Source organism: Danaus plexippus, chromosome 20 (genome assembly GCF_018135715.1).
Source record: "Danaus plexippus chromosome 20, MEX_DaPlex, whole genome shotgun sequence".
Classification (NCBI taxonomy): domain Eukaryota; kingdom Metazoa; phylum Arthropoda; class Insecta; order Lepidoptera; family Nymphalidae; genus Danaus; species Danaus plexippus.
In genome coordinates this window covers 6,565,114-6,580,623 of record NC_083550.1, presented here as the reverse complement: position 1 = coordinate 6,580,623, position 15,510 = coordinate 6,565,114, and the positions used below count along the sequence as shown (strand labels likewise).

At 34.5% G+C, this 15,510-nt stretch overlaps 1 protein-coding gene and 1 long non-coding RNA gene across 2 annotated transcripts; both read left to right on the top strand.

Annotated features, from left to right (window-relative positions):
* Positions 1-713: 713 nt before the first annotated feature.
* On the top strand, positions 714-2,391 carry LOC133319436 (uncharacterized). Its single transcript, XR_009753047.1, has 2 exons — positions 714-1,235; positions 1,399-2,391. It is a non-coding gene; the product is annotated as an uncharacterized LOC133319436 (long non-coding RNA).
* Positions 2,392-4,222: 1,831 nt separating this feature from the next.
* Positions 4,223-11,577, top strand: LOC116774079 (solute carrier family 22 member 6-A-like). Its single transcript, XM_032666720.2, has 5 exons — positions 4,223-4,373; positions 7,412-7,857; positions 9,946-10,353; positions 10,602-10,845; positions 10,921-11,577. Exons 2-5 carry the CDS (start codon positions 7,457-7,459, stop codon positions 11,356-11,358), a joined length of 1,491 nt encoding a protein of 496 aa, XP_032522611.2. The 5' UTR covers positions 4,223-4,373; positions 7,412-7,456; the 3' UTR covers positions 11,359-11,577.
* Positions 11,578-15,510: the final 3,933 nt, after the last annotated feature.

Sequence of the window (15,510 nt, the reverse complement as noted above, 5' to 3'; positions counted from 1 at the left end):
TTCGTAACTCTTAGTTCATACGAGATATTGTATACATGGATAATGTAATATTCTTGAAGCATGAAGGTTTGTTCATTATTGTTACATCTATTTTACAAAACATATTTCATCAAATCTGTCGTTTACCAATATATATATATATATATATATTATTTAGCAATCGTGATTAGTTTCATTTAAGTGAATACTCGCGAATGTCCTTGATCTGATAATGTAATAGCTTTGTTTTAATAAAATTAGAACGACTTAAAACTTATTAGAAAAGTTTCCGTTCATTCCTGTACCAATAATGTCAGAACAATCTCAAATTAGTTTCCCACATGATAGACAAATGTTAAGCTCTTCGACATGCTACAATACCGGCCCAGGAATCCTTGAGTGATGCCCATGTAAAGCTGTAGACGTGTTGTGGCTGTGTTGGCGTTAGATGAAGGAATTCGTTATTTGTTGCATCTCATTGAAAGACATTTATAATAGAAAAAACTTAATAAACATCCAGATAAAGTACTATAAATCTTGTTTAAATATCATTCATCTATTAGTTATTATATGGAAAAGATTCCTTCTGAGGGCATTTATTATAGCGGACAGTATGTATTGTTAGTTGTTACGAAACACTTTAGTAAGCCGTGAACTATTTAAATCATTTATAAGTAAATATTAAAATACCAATCGTCACTTTTGAAACTTTCAGTCGACTGGATTTTGTACCTATAACATTTTAATTTAAATCATTCACACACGTCTCACGTTACTGTATATAGTTTGCACAGATGTAATGTAAGTTAAGTGTTTATGTTGTAGTTGTAATCTGCTGGTGGAGACGGTTTGTTTGAGGACCTTGATCCAGATGACGTCGCGGCGCTCGATCGAGTGCAGTGGACGTACTACTCGTTTACATCGACACACTGCAGACGCTGCGTCTACAGTTTAGCGTTATCACGTCTCCGTACACTATTGTATGAAAGTAGTTTCCGAATGAAACGCCGCGCACGTTTCGGTGGTTTGGATGGTTAGCTACATTAAACAAAAGATTCCTAGTCACTACAACACAATGTAAGCGCGCGTTAAGAGTACAGATCGATCGTTCCAACCGGTCGCCGGCCTGTCGTCACCAGCCCGTCGGCCTTCGTGGTGTGTCACTGTCGCTGATTGGGATCTAAGTGTTGACAGCATCAGGGTTGACAGGTCATTGTTTCTATCAAATCGGGAGCTGCTGAATAATTCATTAGGATGTAGGTTAAAAATCTTATAGTATTGTGAATATTTACCTTACTATTACTGAGATCTAAGACTTTCGCGAGTTTTATTCATTTAAATGAAACTAATATTTATATACTACGCGTGCTTTATTTTTGTAAAAAACTACATACTCCCGACGTTTCGGTTTCTTATCAGCAAGCATGGTCACGGGCAGACGAGATGTGAGTGTCTGTCAGTGGGTCCTTGTTATTTATCATCTACCGCCATCGATTTCTTAATTTTCTAGCGCACCGCTCTGGATGCCGGCAGAATGCGCTGTCGGTGTCGCGAGGTCCTGCTGTGTGGTCACGAACATGGGATTTTATATTTTTAAGAAGGGATTCATACTATTATTCATTTTATTTGAATATGTTTTTGTATATGTACATAAAACAATTATAAGGATGACTTTATATATTACATGTGTTAATTCCTATCTTAAATAATATATCTAATTTTAATATTATAGTACATACAAATAAATATTTTGTTTTTAAATAAATCCTCTACAAATATTAGACTGTTGTATCTGAAACGTGAGCGCCTCTTATTTGTGATAATAAAACACGTGAAATTTATGTGGCGATGCACACTCGTGGTTAGCGTTCGGTTTTTTTTAATATTATTTATTGAAGCACACATTTTTATATTTCAGCACTTGTTTATAATATAAATAATTCAAAAGTATATATGTAAAAATCTTATGTTTTATCTTTTCTTTTGTTTTTGATAAAAACTCAGCAATATGTTAAGCATGAACGACATTTGTTGTAAATGACAATGGTCCTGACTGGTCTAACGAAATGTCTAATGAATATAGTTTCTTACTAAAGAATAGTTAATTAAGGGTTTGGTTTAATTAAGACTAAAGCGTTGATTACAAACAACTTATTCCAAACTCCGAGGAGACAAAAATGTAAACGACTTATTTACTTTCGTTAATGTATCACACATCTATATGTTGTAACACGTCCTGGTAATCACATTTTTTTAGTTAAATCAATAGACGTCGCGTCTTTTTAGTCTGTTATTAATGTATGTGTGTATATTTATATTGTTCCAGTTTCAACCGCTGCGTACTTAGGTATATAATACTTGCACCGTGCACATAATCTCCCTGCAATATATCTAAGATAGAACGTTCACAAAGTATTTATTTTATAAATCCCTGTGACCTCTCATTTGTGTATTATTATAATAATAAAAGGAGACTAAACTTTATATGATTAGATTAGTTTTATAACTCAGTAATGTTATCCACAAGTTTTGTATCGTCACCGTCATTTTCTTATATTTATTTATTGTCATTATAAATACTGCAAACTCTCCGTCTGCAGTTCGACAGAGCAACCTTGTAGTGAAAGTACAGATACTGTAGCAGAAGAATTAAAAAGAGGAATGAAGACGTCTTAAAACTATGAGATATGTTTATAAGATTCAACGTTTGTCAAAATACCAGAAAATACTTAAATATAAATGATCAAACGTACGGTTATACTGATAGTAAAACTGTTTTGGAATAAAAATTAACAAAAATTTTAACTAATATTCAACTCAGCATATTTAAGGAACTGTTCATTAACTAGTTTCCTTATTTGGGATCAACAAACATTTTCACAACTAACTACGACTCTGGTCATCAGTTGAAACGTCTATTATGTAATCAAGCTAGGAAGTTCGATACATGACAACTTTTTCACTTCCCAAAGACATGACTCGTGAAAAGGAAAGTTCTTTTTGAGAGAATTTCATTATATCTAAGAAAAAAATATTTGAACAGCCCCCATATGTTTCCCCGTTTGTTAATTTTTTGATGGTCTCAATTTTTCACAAATTTTTTTGTGATAAATGATTCCAAACCAGTGTTAAGTCTGTCGTTAAAAGGCGTCGTACAATAATTTTTTGACTGCGCCATAGATATCCTAAGTATGTTCATACACGGTGCTTCGAGTCTTATATATTTTTAATGTCGACGAGTGTAACGTGTAAGGAATATTAAAAGTTTAACTTGAACGTGAGCGAAACCAGAACACAAGCGAAACATTTCCTTATAATAATTTCTTACGATTCTTGTTTTAGAAAAAATAACTCGGTTCCTTAAAAGGAGAACTGCTAAAAAATGAAGTGTCGAACCAGATTTCTGCTGACAGTAATAAAATAGTCTGAGACAATTCCCTTCATTTATGACAATCATATCCTTATTGAGTTCATTGTTATGCCGGTGGCGAAGGAAAAACAACGCATTATGTGACACGGCCGAAAAATATATAAGGACATAGTCACGGTCGCGAGTATAGCTAGTGAATATATTACGATCATAGAAAGAAATAATATAAAATATGTTCCAAAATAACTAAATAATTTTAACTCAGACGTCAACGGTCATTGATTTGGTTTCAGTCTCTCAGACAGCCTGAAACATTTTAGGTGTAACTCTTGATAAGTCATAGCTTCTTTATTATTTTCTCTCTTTTCATTCATATCATCAACTAAATCATTTGTAAAGTTCACATTGGAAATATTTAGAAATTAAAACGCCGAGTGACCTTCCCAAAATATGTTTCAAATCGAACCACATTTTAATTAGTGTTGGTCATAACGAGATTGAAGTTATAAGTTTCATAATGAATTCCATCAAAGTCATTCAACAAACGCGAGTTCATCAGGATATGGTAATTTAACGATAGTTTTATCGACGCGTTACTCAACCCGCATTAGTTTTATTACACTCGATTAACCTAAAAAACCTTTTTTGAGATTATTTCGAATAGTGCCTTCGTTGAAGTCAGTAGAGCAACTTATCAAGTAAATCTTTTTATACAATGCGACACGTGATCAAAGATCATGGACTTAAAAAACAAAAAAATATATATTATGTACGGAATTTGGATGGCGGACAATAAACATGGCAGACAAAGTCTCGGATAACAGTTAGTTAGCATTATAGATAACATTGTATAAGGGGCAGCCGGGTTTTTATAATATGTCCATTATCAGAGTCAAACTGCAACAGACGCGCGTTGTAAACACAGACTGTTCAGTCACCAGTGTTTACCGCGAGCTCCTTGAGAGACGCTGCTCGTAAGTTCTTGTTTACTGCGACTGTTATAAGTTCTGGTGTTGTGTTTTTGGTAAGAATTTTTTTGAAAATTTTTTTGATAATTTTGCACTTTTATATTATGTATAAATCATATTAGTCACATAAACTAGTCTCGTTTGTACTTCACTCAATTATATAAATATTAATTTATATAGTGTATCCAATATTAATTTATTTTATTTGACTCTCTTTGTAAACACAGTTTAAAATATATTTGACTTAAAGTGAAGTAATCATGTAGGTATATTTATTAGTTATAACAGACAATAAAATAGGGTAGTTACATTAACATAGTCCTCAAATTAGTATGTGTTTAGGGTAGATTACATATTCGGTAATATATCAATGATTTTAATAATTTGATCCTAACTATATTTAATGGTTTTTTATCTAGAAAAATATTTGAAAGTTTTAAACCGCGTCAAATAATTAGTATGTTATTAAAGATTTTGATCCGACATCAAAACCGTGTCGTTGATCATATTTAATATATTTTTACTCACCTTAATGCACTACTATAAACAGATACAACATACACTAGATCGATTATATCAAACAAAAAAACTAACAATGAAAATAATGAAAGGTATGGTAGGAAATCAAATTTAAAAAAAAAAATACCTTTTTTGGCCCAAAAAAATATAATTATTTTAATAAAAACCCTTGTTATTATTTACAAGTTCTTAACTGTTATTTGTTAAATATATTAAATATTAATATATAAATATTTTTTTTTATTATAAATAATGAATCTCAGACTTTTTTTAAAATAATTTAAACATATAATTAATATCAAAGCAAGGTTTTAGGACGACGTTTTCTTTATTCAATAAACTATGTAATTGACGAGTTTTATTTGCTTAAAGCGACCTTCATCTCATATATTTTGATCAACAACCTACTCTTAACATTCTAACCGTGCTCTAAGACTGGGTATATTTAATATTTTGATGTTAAATACATTATTCCTACAAAGTTAATAATACATAGTTGAGGACAATAATCGTGGCTCGCAGAAATGGGGTTAAAATGAATATACAATGTAATATTGCTGTTAATAACTTAAATTACGCAGCTCAAGCTGGCTGTACGTTTATAAAAAAACTAACTTTTATTACTTATCAAAGGTGGATTTGTCAAAAATATTTGAATGAGAACCTTTTTTCTTACCAAATGTTTGCCCGCGATTTCATAATTTTGGAATAAGGCTTAGAATAAAATGTATAACGTGTGAAAATATTAGATTTTGGTAACCGACAGACAGCTATATGTATAGCCTTTGTCACGTGACCATACATAATACAACCGTTGCGTCTTGATACTGGGAGATAGTTGCACGGAACCCGAGACAGATTGTACCCTGTGTTATTCTGGTCTCTCAAATACATTACTGCTAACTTTCATCCAAAGAGTCGTCAAAAGTCGTCCACACATCTATATACACACACATTCAAACCAACTTTGTCACTTGTAATATCATTTTGGACGGAAAATTTTAACAGCAATCCATCCCAACTTGATGAACAATAGGCAATGAAAAAACTAACACTCCCAAGTACCTCATTGTAACATTTTTTACGAATAAGTCTATGTTATTATTAAAGTTATACAGAAACCTGTTATTTAACCACACAACTGATTAACTGATTAAGGATTTCAACCAAAATATGAACTCTAAATAACATGTACAAAAATAACAGCAACAATAGATATACATTATAAGTCTTTACAAACGCCCCTTCATCATGATCGATGTATTGAGAGTAACATGAAGTAATGGTTTGATTTCAATTCATCCTCTGATTGTAATTCGTGATGTTCTTTTTTATAACAAACAAAATTAAAATCCCACAAGCAAATTTTTTATTAACGATTTACACTTTAAAAATTTTTAGATATGTTATAAATATAATGTTAGATAAAAATAAATATTAAAAAGTACATATCCATAATTTTGTCTGTTTACTTCGTGTTTTAAATACAGCAACTTCATTCAGAATATTATTATTCCTTATACAATACAAATTAAAACCTAAGGTATGTACATCTGGATAAAGAATGTGTTTTTAATGTATTCAAAACTCAAACGACGGCTGGAATATAAATAAGATTTTAAATTAAACTTGAATCCTTGAGTCTATGTTATATACTTTTGAACAAACCCAAACACATTTGAACTGCGACTGTTATCACCGATGTTTTACAATGAAAACCATTCGCCTCAATCACATTAAATAATTGTTATTTAAATGCACGCATCTCCATCTCAAACCTCTTTATTTTAATAAAAAATCTTCATAAACAAGCAATATTTCAATATTATCCTCAATAACAAATATTTCTGTATCCAATCGTATATGGCATTACGCGTTAAGAAACTCCGGGGTCAAGAACACTTTAAATTCATATTATTAAGATGTATTCTGTAAACAGTACCGACAGGTTGCACAATGTAGAACGCAACATTTATATTTTTTTAGACATTAAAATCCAAATATGAAAGTGATCAGCTTAAAGTATTTGTATCAAGGATTGCTCCTAAGACAAACAGAAACGTTGAAGTTTTAAATGTAACTATAATTTATAATATTATATTACATTTTATTCTGCATTTCGGTTACTCTACCTCAGCCGTGATCACGGACAGCAAGATGAAAGTCTGTCAGTTAGTCCTGTTTTTAAGATTACGTAAAATGACTTGATTCTTTTAGGTGACCTTTAAAATTTAAATGTCCTTCACATTCAGTTGCAAACATTTCTGAAATAAACATTATATTCTAAAATCGATTATTTATTACAATGACAGTAAATTACAGTTAACATGAATTCCATTTGCATATTTTTAATCAAATCTTATTAATTTATGTAAAAAAAGTCCTGTAAATAATAGTAACAGGTGATAATCTAAGATAGTATCACGAGAGTAACCCAATAAAAACTAGTTTTAAATCTATTAAACATATTCAAAGCAAGACTATTTTTTACTTGATTCATAAAATCAAAAATAAATTAAAGTGGTAAAAGTATCTAAGTTTGATTTAGTTTTAACAATGCTAAAACCTTTTCCAGATATACAACCATGTTATATCAGTGACCGGACGCAACCAATCAAACATGGTCCAAGCAGTCCCGGCGGACATTCCGAAGCAGGTGATCAAAGAGGATGTACTGGCGAGCCTCATCGGTCACTTCGGCAGGTGGCAGCTGATGATATGTCTGACGATACCCATTATAAAGTTCTCGTCGGGCTGGGTACAAATGGCGATAGTATTCCTCACACCAAAAACTACTTTTTGGTGCACAGACTTCGGAGACAATTCCACGAGAATAGGAGACAATATGACCTGTTACGATGAGTGTGCGAAATACAGCTACGATGCCTCGCCCTTCAATAATACTATAATATCAGAATGGGACCTGGTTTGTGAGAGAAGCTGGCTGACGAGCCTTACTCAGATGATGCTGCAGTTGGGTGTCCTGCTGGGTAGCATACTTTTTGGATTTTTCTCTGACAGGTAAGTTAATACCAATCACATGCAAAAACTACACAAAGCCTAACTAGTTCATGCATTTGGCTTCCACTCCCACCGTATAAACATGAACTGTTACGTTTTACATATTATAGAAAGTTTAGTTTAGACAATGTTTTATTTTCTTGCTCGAGGAATGAATCTATATATGGGGTTTTCCAATAGGGACGCTTGAACTTTGACAGCTGATTGCGGCCATGTTGTTTGAGTGACAGCTGTCAAATGCAGTGTGTTATATTCATTCCGTCCTCCCAAACCACCATGGCAGGTTACAGTGTCGAGCAGCACGTGCAAATCATAAAATTGTTTTATGAAAATGGGTCTTCAGTTCGAGCAACGTTCCGCGCACTTCGCCCGTTTTACGGTCACGATGATCGTCCTGCCGAGTCGACTATCCGTCGATTGGTGGACAAATTCGAGTTAACCGGGTCAGTTAACAATCAGCCGGTTCCCGTGCGTCAACGTAACGCGAGATCTGCCGAGAATATCGCCGCTGTGCGCGACAGTGTCCTCGAAAACCCGCGGCAGTCAATTCCGCGTCGCGCACAGGAACTCGGCCTTTCGCAGACGACAACTTGGCGAATTTTGCGTTGTGACTTGAGCCTGCACCCGTACAAGATCCAGCTGACCCAAGAGCTCAAGGTTAATGACCATAGACAGCGCCGTGTGTTCGCTGACTGGGCATTAGAGCAGTTGGAAGTTGACGCCGATTTTGGCAAAAAAATCATCTTCAGCGACGAGGCGCATTTTTGGATGAATGGCTATGTCAACAAGCAAAATTGCCGTATTTGGGACGAGACCAATCCACACGAGGTTCACCAAGTGGCAATGCACCCGCAGAAAGTGACTGTTTGGTGCGGATTTTGGGCCGGAGGCGTGATTGGTCCGTATTTTTTCGAAAACGATAATGGTGTGGCCGTCACCGTCAATGGTGAGCGATACCGGTCGATGATAACCAACTTCTTTTGGCCTGAAATCGAGAATATGGATCTGGACAACATGTGGTTTCAACAGGACGGCGCTACGTGCCACACAGCACACGCTACGATGGAAGTTCTGCACGAGCAATTTCTGGACATGGTCATCTCGCGCGGAGGCGACGTGAACTGGCCACCGAGATCGTGCGATTTGACCCCGCTGGACTTTTTCTTGTGGGGTTTTCTTAAGTCGCAGGTCTATGCCAACAAGCCGCAAACCACCGATGCCCTCAAAGTTAACATACGCCACGCCATCGATCAAATACAGCCCGATTTGTGCGCCAGAGTCATCGAAAATTGGACCTTTCGTGTGCGCGCCACCAACCGAAGCCGTGGCGGTCATTTGAATGATGTCATATTCCATACATAATGGGGTCGATAGACCTTCCAAATAAAAAAAAAATTTCGCAAATATGTTTCCTACATGTATTTTTTTTTGCATTTCAAAGATCAAGCGCCCTTAATGGAAAACCCTATATTTATAAGTGGTGAAGAAAAATACAAAGGATACTTGATATTAGATACGAGAGTATCCAAACCCAAAGTTAGCATTGTTAACAGTTATGTCTCGAGAATCGAAAAGGGTTCGTTTGTACGTTACACTAAAAATCCAGTACTCACTGATTAGTTATTCTTGACTTATTGTAATAATAATATTGTCAAAGATTTTAAATTAATCAGCCAAAAAATCATAAATAACAATATTTATAAAAACAAAAGATAAGTAAACATATTTTATAGATTGTTGCAGACGTTCCAATAAATCATCATCGGAACTCTATCTGCAATCAAATTCTGAAACTGACAAGTACCTACACCTCAATCTAAATATAGGATGGTTTTGATAAATGTATCTGTTGTCAATAATGTTTACGTCAAAAATAGTATTTTTTCTAAATGAAACTAATATTTTTCCGATTAATAATACTAAAATACGCTTAATAAAACGAATATTAAACTTAATTAATAATAATGTTATAATAATAATAGATTAATATTAGATTCATTTAAAGGAGTACTCGTGAAAGTTTAGATGTCATTATAGTATTTTTTTTCAGTTAATATAAATAAAAATAATGTACAAAAATTATTTCAGATATGGCAGAAGAAAAACTTTGTTGTTGTCCGTGGTCGGGTTGATAGTGTTCGGATTCGCCGTGTCCTTTTCTCCAGACTACATCACGTTCACAACCTTAAGGTTCCTCCTCGGCGTGGCAACCGCTGGAACTATGGTCGTCTCTTTTGTACTCATCATGGAGACGATAGGACCGAAGTATCGTGAAGTGTGTGGCTGTCTCTTTCAACTGCCTTTCATCATCGGTCACGCGACGATGCCGATATTTGCGTTTTATAATAGAAGCTGGGACTCCTACAGTCTCGCCATGGCAGTTCCTCCGCTGATCTACTTAGTATTCTTCTTCACAGCACCGGAGTCTCCAAGATGGCTTATCTCAATGGGAAAAACAGATCAAGCAAGTCGCGTCGTCACTAAAGTAGCTGAAATGTCAGTAACCTTATCTTATCCGATTACACGTTAGGATAACGTCTAAATATTAAGACATTTAAATACCTAATGTTATCTTAATATTGTTTTTAATAAGATGCACTCAAGCATTGTTATGTAAAACTAAGACTTGTTGGTTGCTATGATTAAGTAACAATATTTTTAGTCATTTATTTGATAAATTTGTCCAATCCCATTAAAAGTACATGAGGCGTCATACAAAAAGTTAATTGGTAGTGTTTCAACAGGAATAAACTTCCGACAACCAAAGTAGAGGAGACCATAAAAAGCTTGTCCGAAGAAATCCGCTCAAAGGCGACCACTGTGAAGCCGCACTACGGAGATCTATTTCGAGGTTCTCTGATGATAAAGACGATAAGTTCCTGCGTCATATGGATGATCACCGGCCTGACCTACTACGGCTTCAACCAGTACGTCAGCCAGACCAGCCCCAACCCCTTCATCACTGTAGCAGCTGCGGGACTCATTCAGGTAGTGTTCCAGGACATTAAACCGATTTTACACCGATTAAACTTTGACTGTAGCAAGCAAATCGCTTTCTTTCAGATTCCATCTATATTCATATCAATAGTCCTGCTCAAGTATTTCGGTCGCAAGACGACGATCGTTACCTTTTTTGTTTTGGGAGGTCTCTTCGTCCTAGTGTTGGGTTTAGTGTCAGGTAGTTTCTGGACGAATTTAACACTAGCATGTGTCGGAATCAGCTGTGTGTCCGTAGTTTGCACGTGTGTGTATATTTACACATCAGAATTATTCCCAACCGTGGTCAGGAATATGAGTATGGGGGCTTGTTCCACGTGTATGAGGATCGGCTCGATGATAGCTCCTTTCATCTCCAACTTGTCGGAAACTGTGCCCTGGATGCCGACCGTTATTTTTGGATTCGCCCCACTGTTAGGAGCTCTAATCTGTCTCATGCTACCAGAAACTAAAGGGACAACTCTACAGGACGTAATAGATAGTAAAGAAGAACAAAAAACGTGAATAATTATAGTTAGATGTGATTTTTTAATATAAATTATTTATTGAACGTACGAATACGTTTTGTACATATAAGTATATTGTATATAGTAAAGATGTAAAATACGTGCCTTATGAAGGAACTCTGTTCTCAGGGTGTAATAAGTTAAAATCCTTATTCCTATAAATCTGTCATTGTAAACATTATTTGAATTGTAAGTTTAAATATATGGTTTATATTTCTATTTGTATTCCTGTTTATAATCCCGTTTGAAAATAAGAACAAATAAAACAACAGATATTCAGTTTTATCTCTACAATATTATAAATGCGAAATTAACTCTGTCTGTCTGTCAGTCTACTACCTTTTCACGCCTCAACCACTGAACCGAATTTGATGAATTTTGGTGTAGAGATAGATAGACCCCTGAAGACGGACATAGGCTACCTTTTAACCCGATCCCGACCTTGACCCCGATCCCAAAGCGACATGGGTGGAATCATAAGTGAAGTTCGGGTTTAGGGATCGTAGTGTTATTTGTTCAACTTTTAATCCGATCCAAGTCAAACAATAATAGTTTTTTTTTATATAATATATATCCACGCTATCAGCATTCAGGACGGAAGCAACATGAAAATAACTTGTGTCTGTCGTAAATGATGATAAAAACTTAATGGTTTTCAATTTATTGTTATAACTTAAACGAAATCAGACTGTTAAAAGGAGAATAGAACTCTATTTGAATTTTGGTATAAATACGACGTTTGGACGCACTATAGTTCAGTGAGTGCGGACAGAACTAAATGTAGATACCGCTAAAAAGAACAAATATTTTTTTTTTAAATCGTTAACGAACTCGTTATACTTACTGGCCTTGATGGTATGGTCATTGGGGATGCTGGTTTCCCAAGGAACCGTCAGCTCTACTAACACAACGAGCTTTAAAATTCTCGAATACAGAATTATGTTTGGTCTCGACGTTACCGCACAAGTAATCTCTGGCATTCCTTCTATATCCTTCTTTCACAAAACCTACTGATAGCTCGTTTGTGATTATTTATTTTTGCGCTCTGCCTACCAAGAGACTAAGCGCATTACATATAATATCTAAAACCCTATCGTGATGTCGCGAGTATTGACCACTATCCAGGAATATCTTACATTTCACCACCGAATGGTTAGCAGTTCCAATTGCTTCCCCGCAGATGTAGCAAGTTATTTTGGTACCTTACCCTCATCTTACTCAATTACTTTGATTTGGAAGAGTTACTTGGAACGCATTGAGATAAAAGTTTAGCAGTGCTGGGGACCATTCATTTATTAAAGTGCGCTATTTTAGTGCTATTGGGAAGCAAAAGTCCTCTATGTGTTCGTTCCGCATTCACATCACATTCACATCTCGTCTGCCCGTGATCACGGTTGCTGAAAAGTAACCGAAACGTCGGGATTGTGTAGTTTTAAAATAATAAAGTCCGCGTAGTTTATGAGAAAATATATTAGTTTCATTTAACTGTATCGGATACTTTTATTGCCCAATATAATAACTAAAGTGTACAAATTTTCTTTTCGAAATAAAATTTTTATTTAATTTCTTATATGTAAAATATTTTAAATGTTAAATACTGAGACCAGTTTGGTGACCACTAACAGTACAACATAGGAACGACTTAATCATCTGCATTGTGTACGGTCACGTGGAATGTAAATCATATAAAGTGGGAGAAAGTAAAGTATTTTTATACATAATTTGTGAACAAACAAGAGACGTGGCTGAGAGACGTGACGGTGACATCATCTCGTGAGAATAGCTTTTTGGAATTAAATAAATTCCGTTATTAACAAGGTCCGTCTCTATAATTATAAATTTAATGTAGCACTGAGTACAACATTAGTTTGTTATATAAACTATATACCTAAGTAGTTACTAATGATAACCCAGGAACGTTCAGACGCGAGATACGACAGATTGCTTACAATGATTGAGTAAAATCTTTTGATTAAATATCATATTTGGGTTCTACAAGTAAAGTTCGACACTTTTATTTGCCATTTATAAATAACAATAAATTTTGTGATAAACAGTTCAGTAGAAGGCTGTAGGACGTAGGTGCTTTGAGGCTCCGACTTGTACAAACAAGATGACACTGACATATTTAATCCTGCACATTTTGCAACATAGTATGCAAGTTTTACAGAATATCGCTAGATGGCGTTCTTAACAAACAACCATCCCTGAAGTTTTTCAGTAGTTTAAGCTACTTTTTATTCAACTTATATAAACTTCTACTTATTAAGGCGTCTTAATGAGTTCCATCCTTTATAATATTATAATTAATTGATAAATATTATATAAGAGAGTATCATCTTTATAAACTACATTGTAATAAAATTGAATCAGTCGTTAGTATTGTGAACCCTTAATATTCTTCTAAAAAATACCTATGGAGTACTCGGCGTTATAATTTCGATTTCTAACGTTTCTAATGTCACTATTCTATTTAATTGTTTGTATACTAAAGACTTAATAATTGTTCATATGGACCTGGTGTAACAGAGCAAATAAAATAATATAATATGTTGAAATTCAGATTTAAAAATAATCTTGTCAGGTACATCAAAACACACTTTTTCACCAATTAAAAAAGGGATCTGTTTGTGTATTTCTGATTTAAATGAGAAGTTGGATAACTTTTATAAGGATGACATTGACCGTAGGCCTCGGGGACGCATGACTACTAACCATAACTTTGGTCTTGTCAAGGATCCTCCTAAGAACATGTTAAAGAATTGCTCAAGATATTTTCTTTTAAGTTTCCGGGAAGATGACACTGTCAGTAAATCAAAAGTGTGAAAACAATTGTCGGTGAATGTTAATACCAAGCCTATTCCGATTAATTACTTTGAAAACTTTCTCGAATCTGTTGGTAAACTATTACGAGAGATGACATCTCTCTGGGTATTTATTTGTGGTCCATAGTGCTGAAGATTTTCCCATAACCAGCTTTATGTGTTGATTGGTAATCATCGAATTTTAGCGCAAGACGGTTCGTGATAACTCGCGAGAACGCGAGAGAAGACGGTAGTGCTTTAAGCTATACCGAGTTTTATCAGACAAGAGAAAGAATAGGACGTGAGAAATCATTTCGAGCCAACACTCAGAAATTATTATATCCCATATTTTATTTGTTGGCTCGTATGAAGTCCCGCCTAAGGAATCTCTTAACCTTCCTGGTGTCTCATCTCGTGGTCTATCACACGAAACAATGCAAAATTTAATAATTTGTGTTTATTAATTTTTGGGCTTCTAGTCTACTGTCTCTGGACGATGCACCGTAAAAGCAATGAGCTCCTAGCAGAGCCAAAAAAGGTACATAGTTTAATTTGATGTTACAACGACTACTAAGATGAGGAGTTTCACTGCGAGAACCTTAATAACTTGATAATTGATGCCTTCACTGTAATAGTGTTGAAAAATTGCATATTGGATGCGTTTCAAAAGGGTTGACCCTTTATGAGACTGTATTGTGTTTTGTAGTTTTAAATTAGTGATGGACCAAAATTTAGGTTAAAGTGAGGTGTGGAGCTGCGTTATGCAGCACTGAAATCTTATTGTAATCGAGGGATATATTTGCTAGTTTGATATAGAACAGGGAAGAAAACTGATGATAATTGATAATTCTGAGAAAATAGACTAAACATTATACATGCTGACTTCAGAAACTTGGAGCCTCTGATGCATCCTAAGGATAGTCCCTTTGCTAGAGCTGTTTTTTAATATATTCTAACCAAAATCAACAATTTTTTTTAATAATACCTATTACTTGCACGCCAATTTCAGAATTGCGCAAGAACATCATTATAAATGAACATGTTATCTTTTCTTTGTTTCAAGAACACGTGAAGCCACAAAATGTAATGGACATCCATACTTAACGATATCATCAGTACTTAAGATCACATGCTACGATTACTATTGAATAACGACTGTCGAGTTCACAAACACACTCAATTGTCACTCAAATATAAAAGATAATATTGTTTTGATGTATCGCAGATAAAACACCCAAACAGGAGCGAAATAAAATATTCCCAATGAGAATTTTAGTTTATTAAGTATCCCTCATGAAAATTATTTTAAAAACTTATATCAAATTTTAAGGTACCTACTCTTTAAA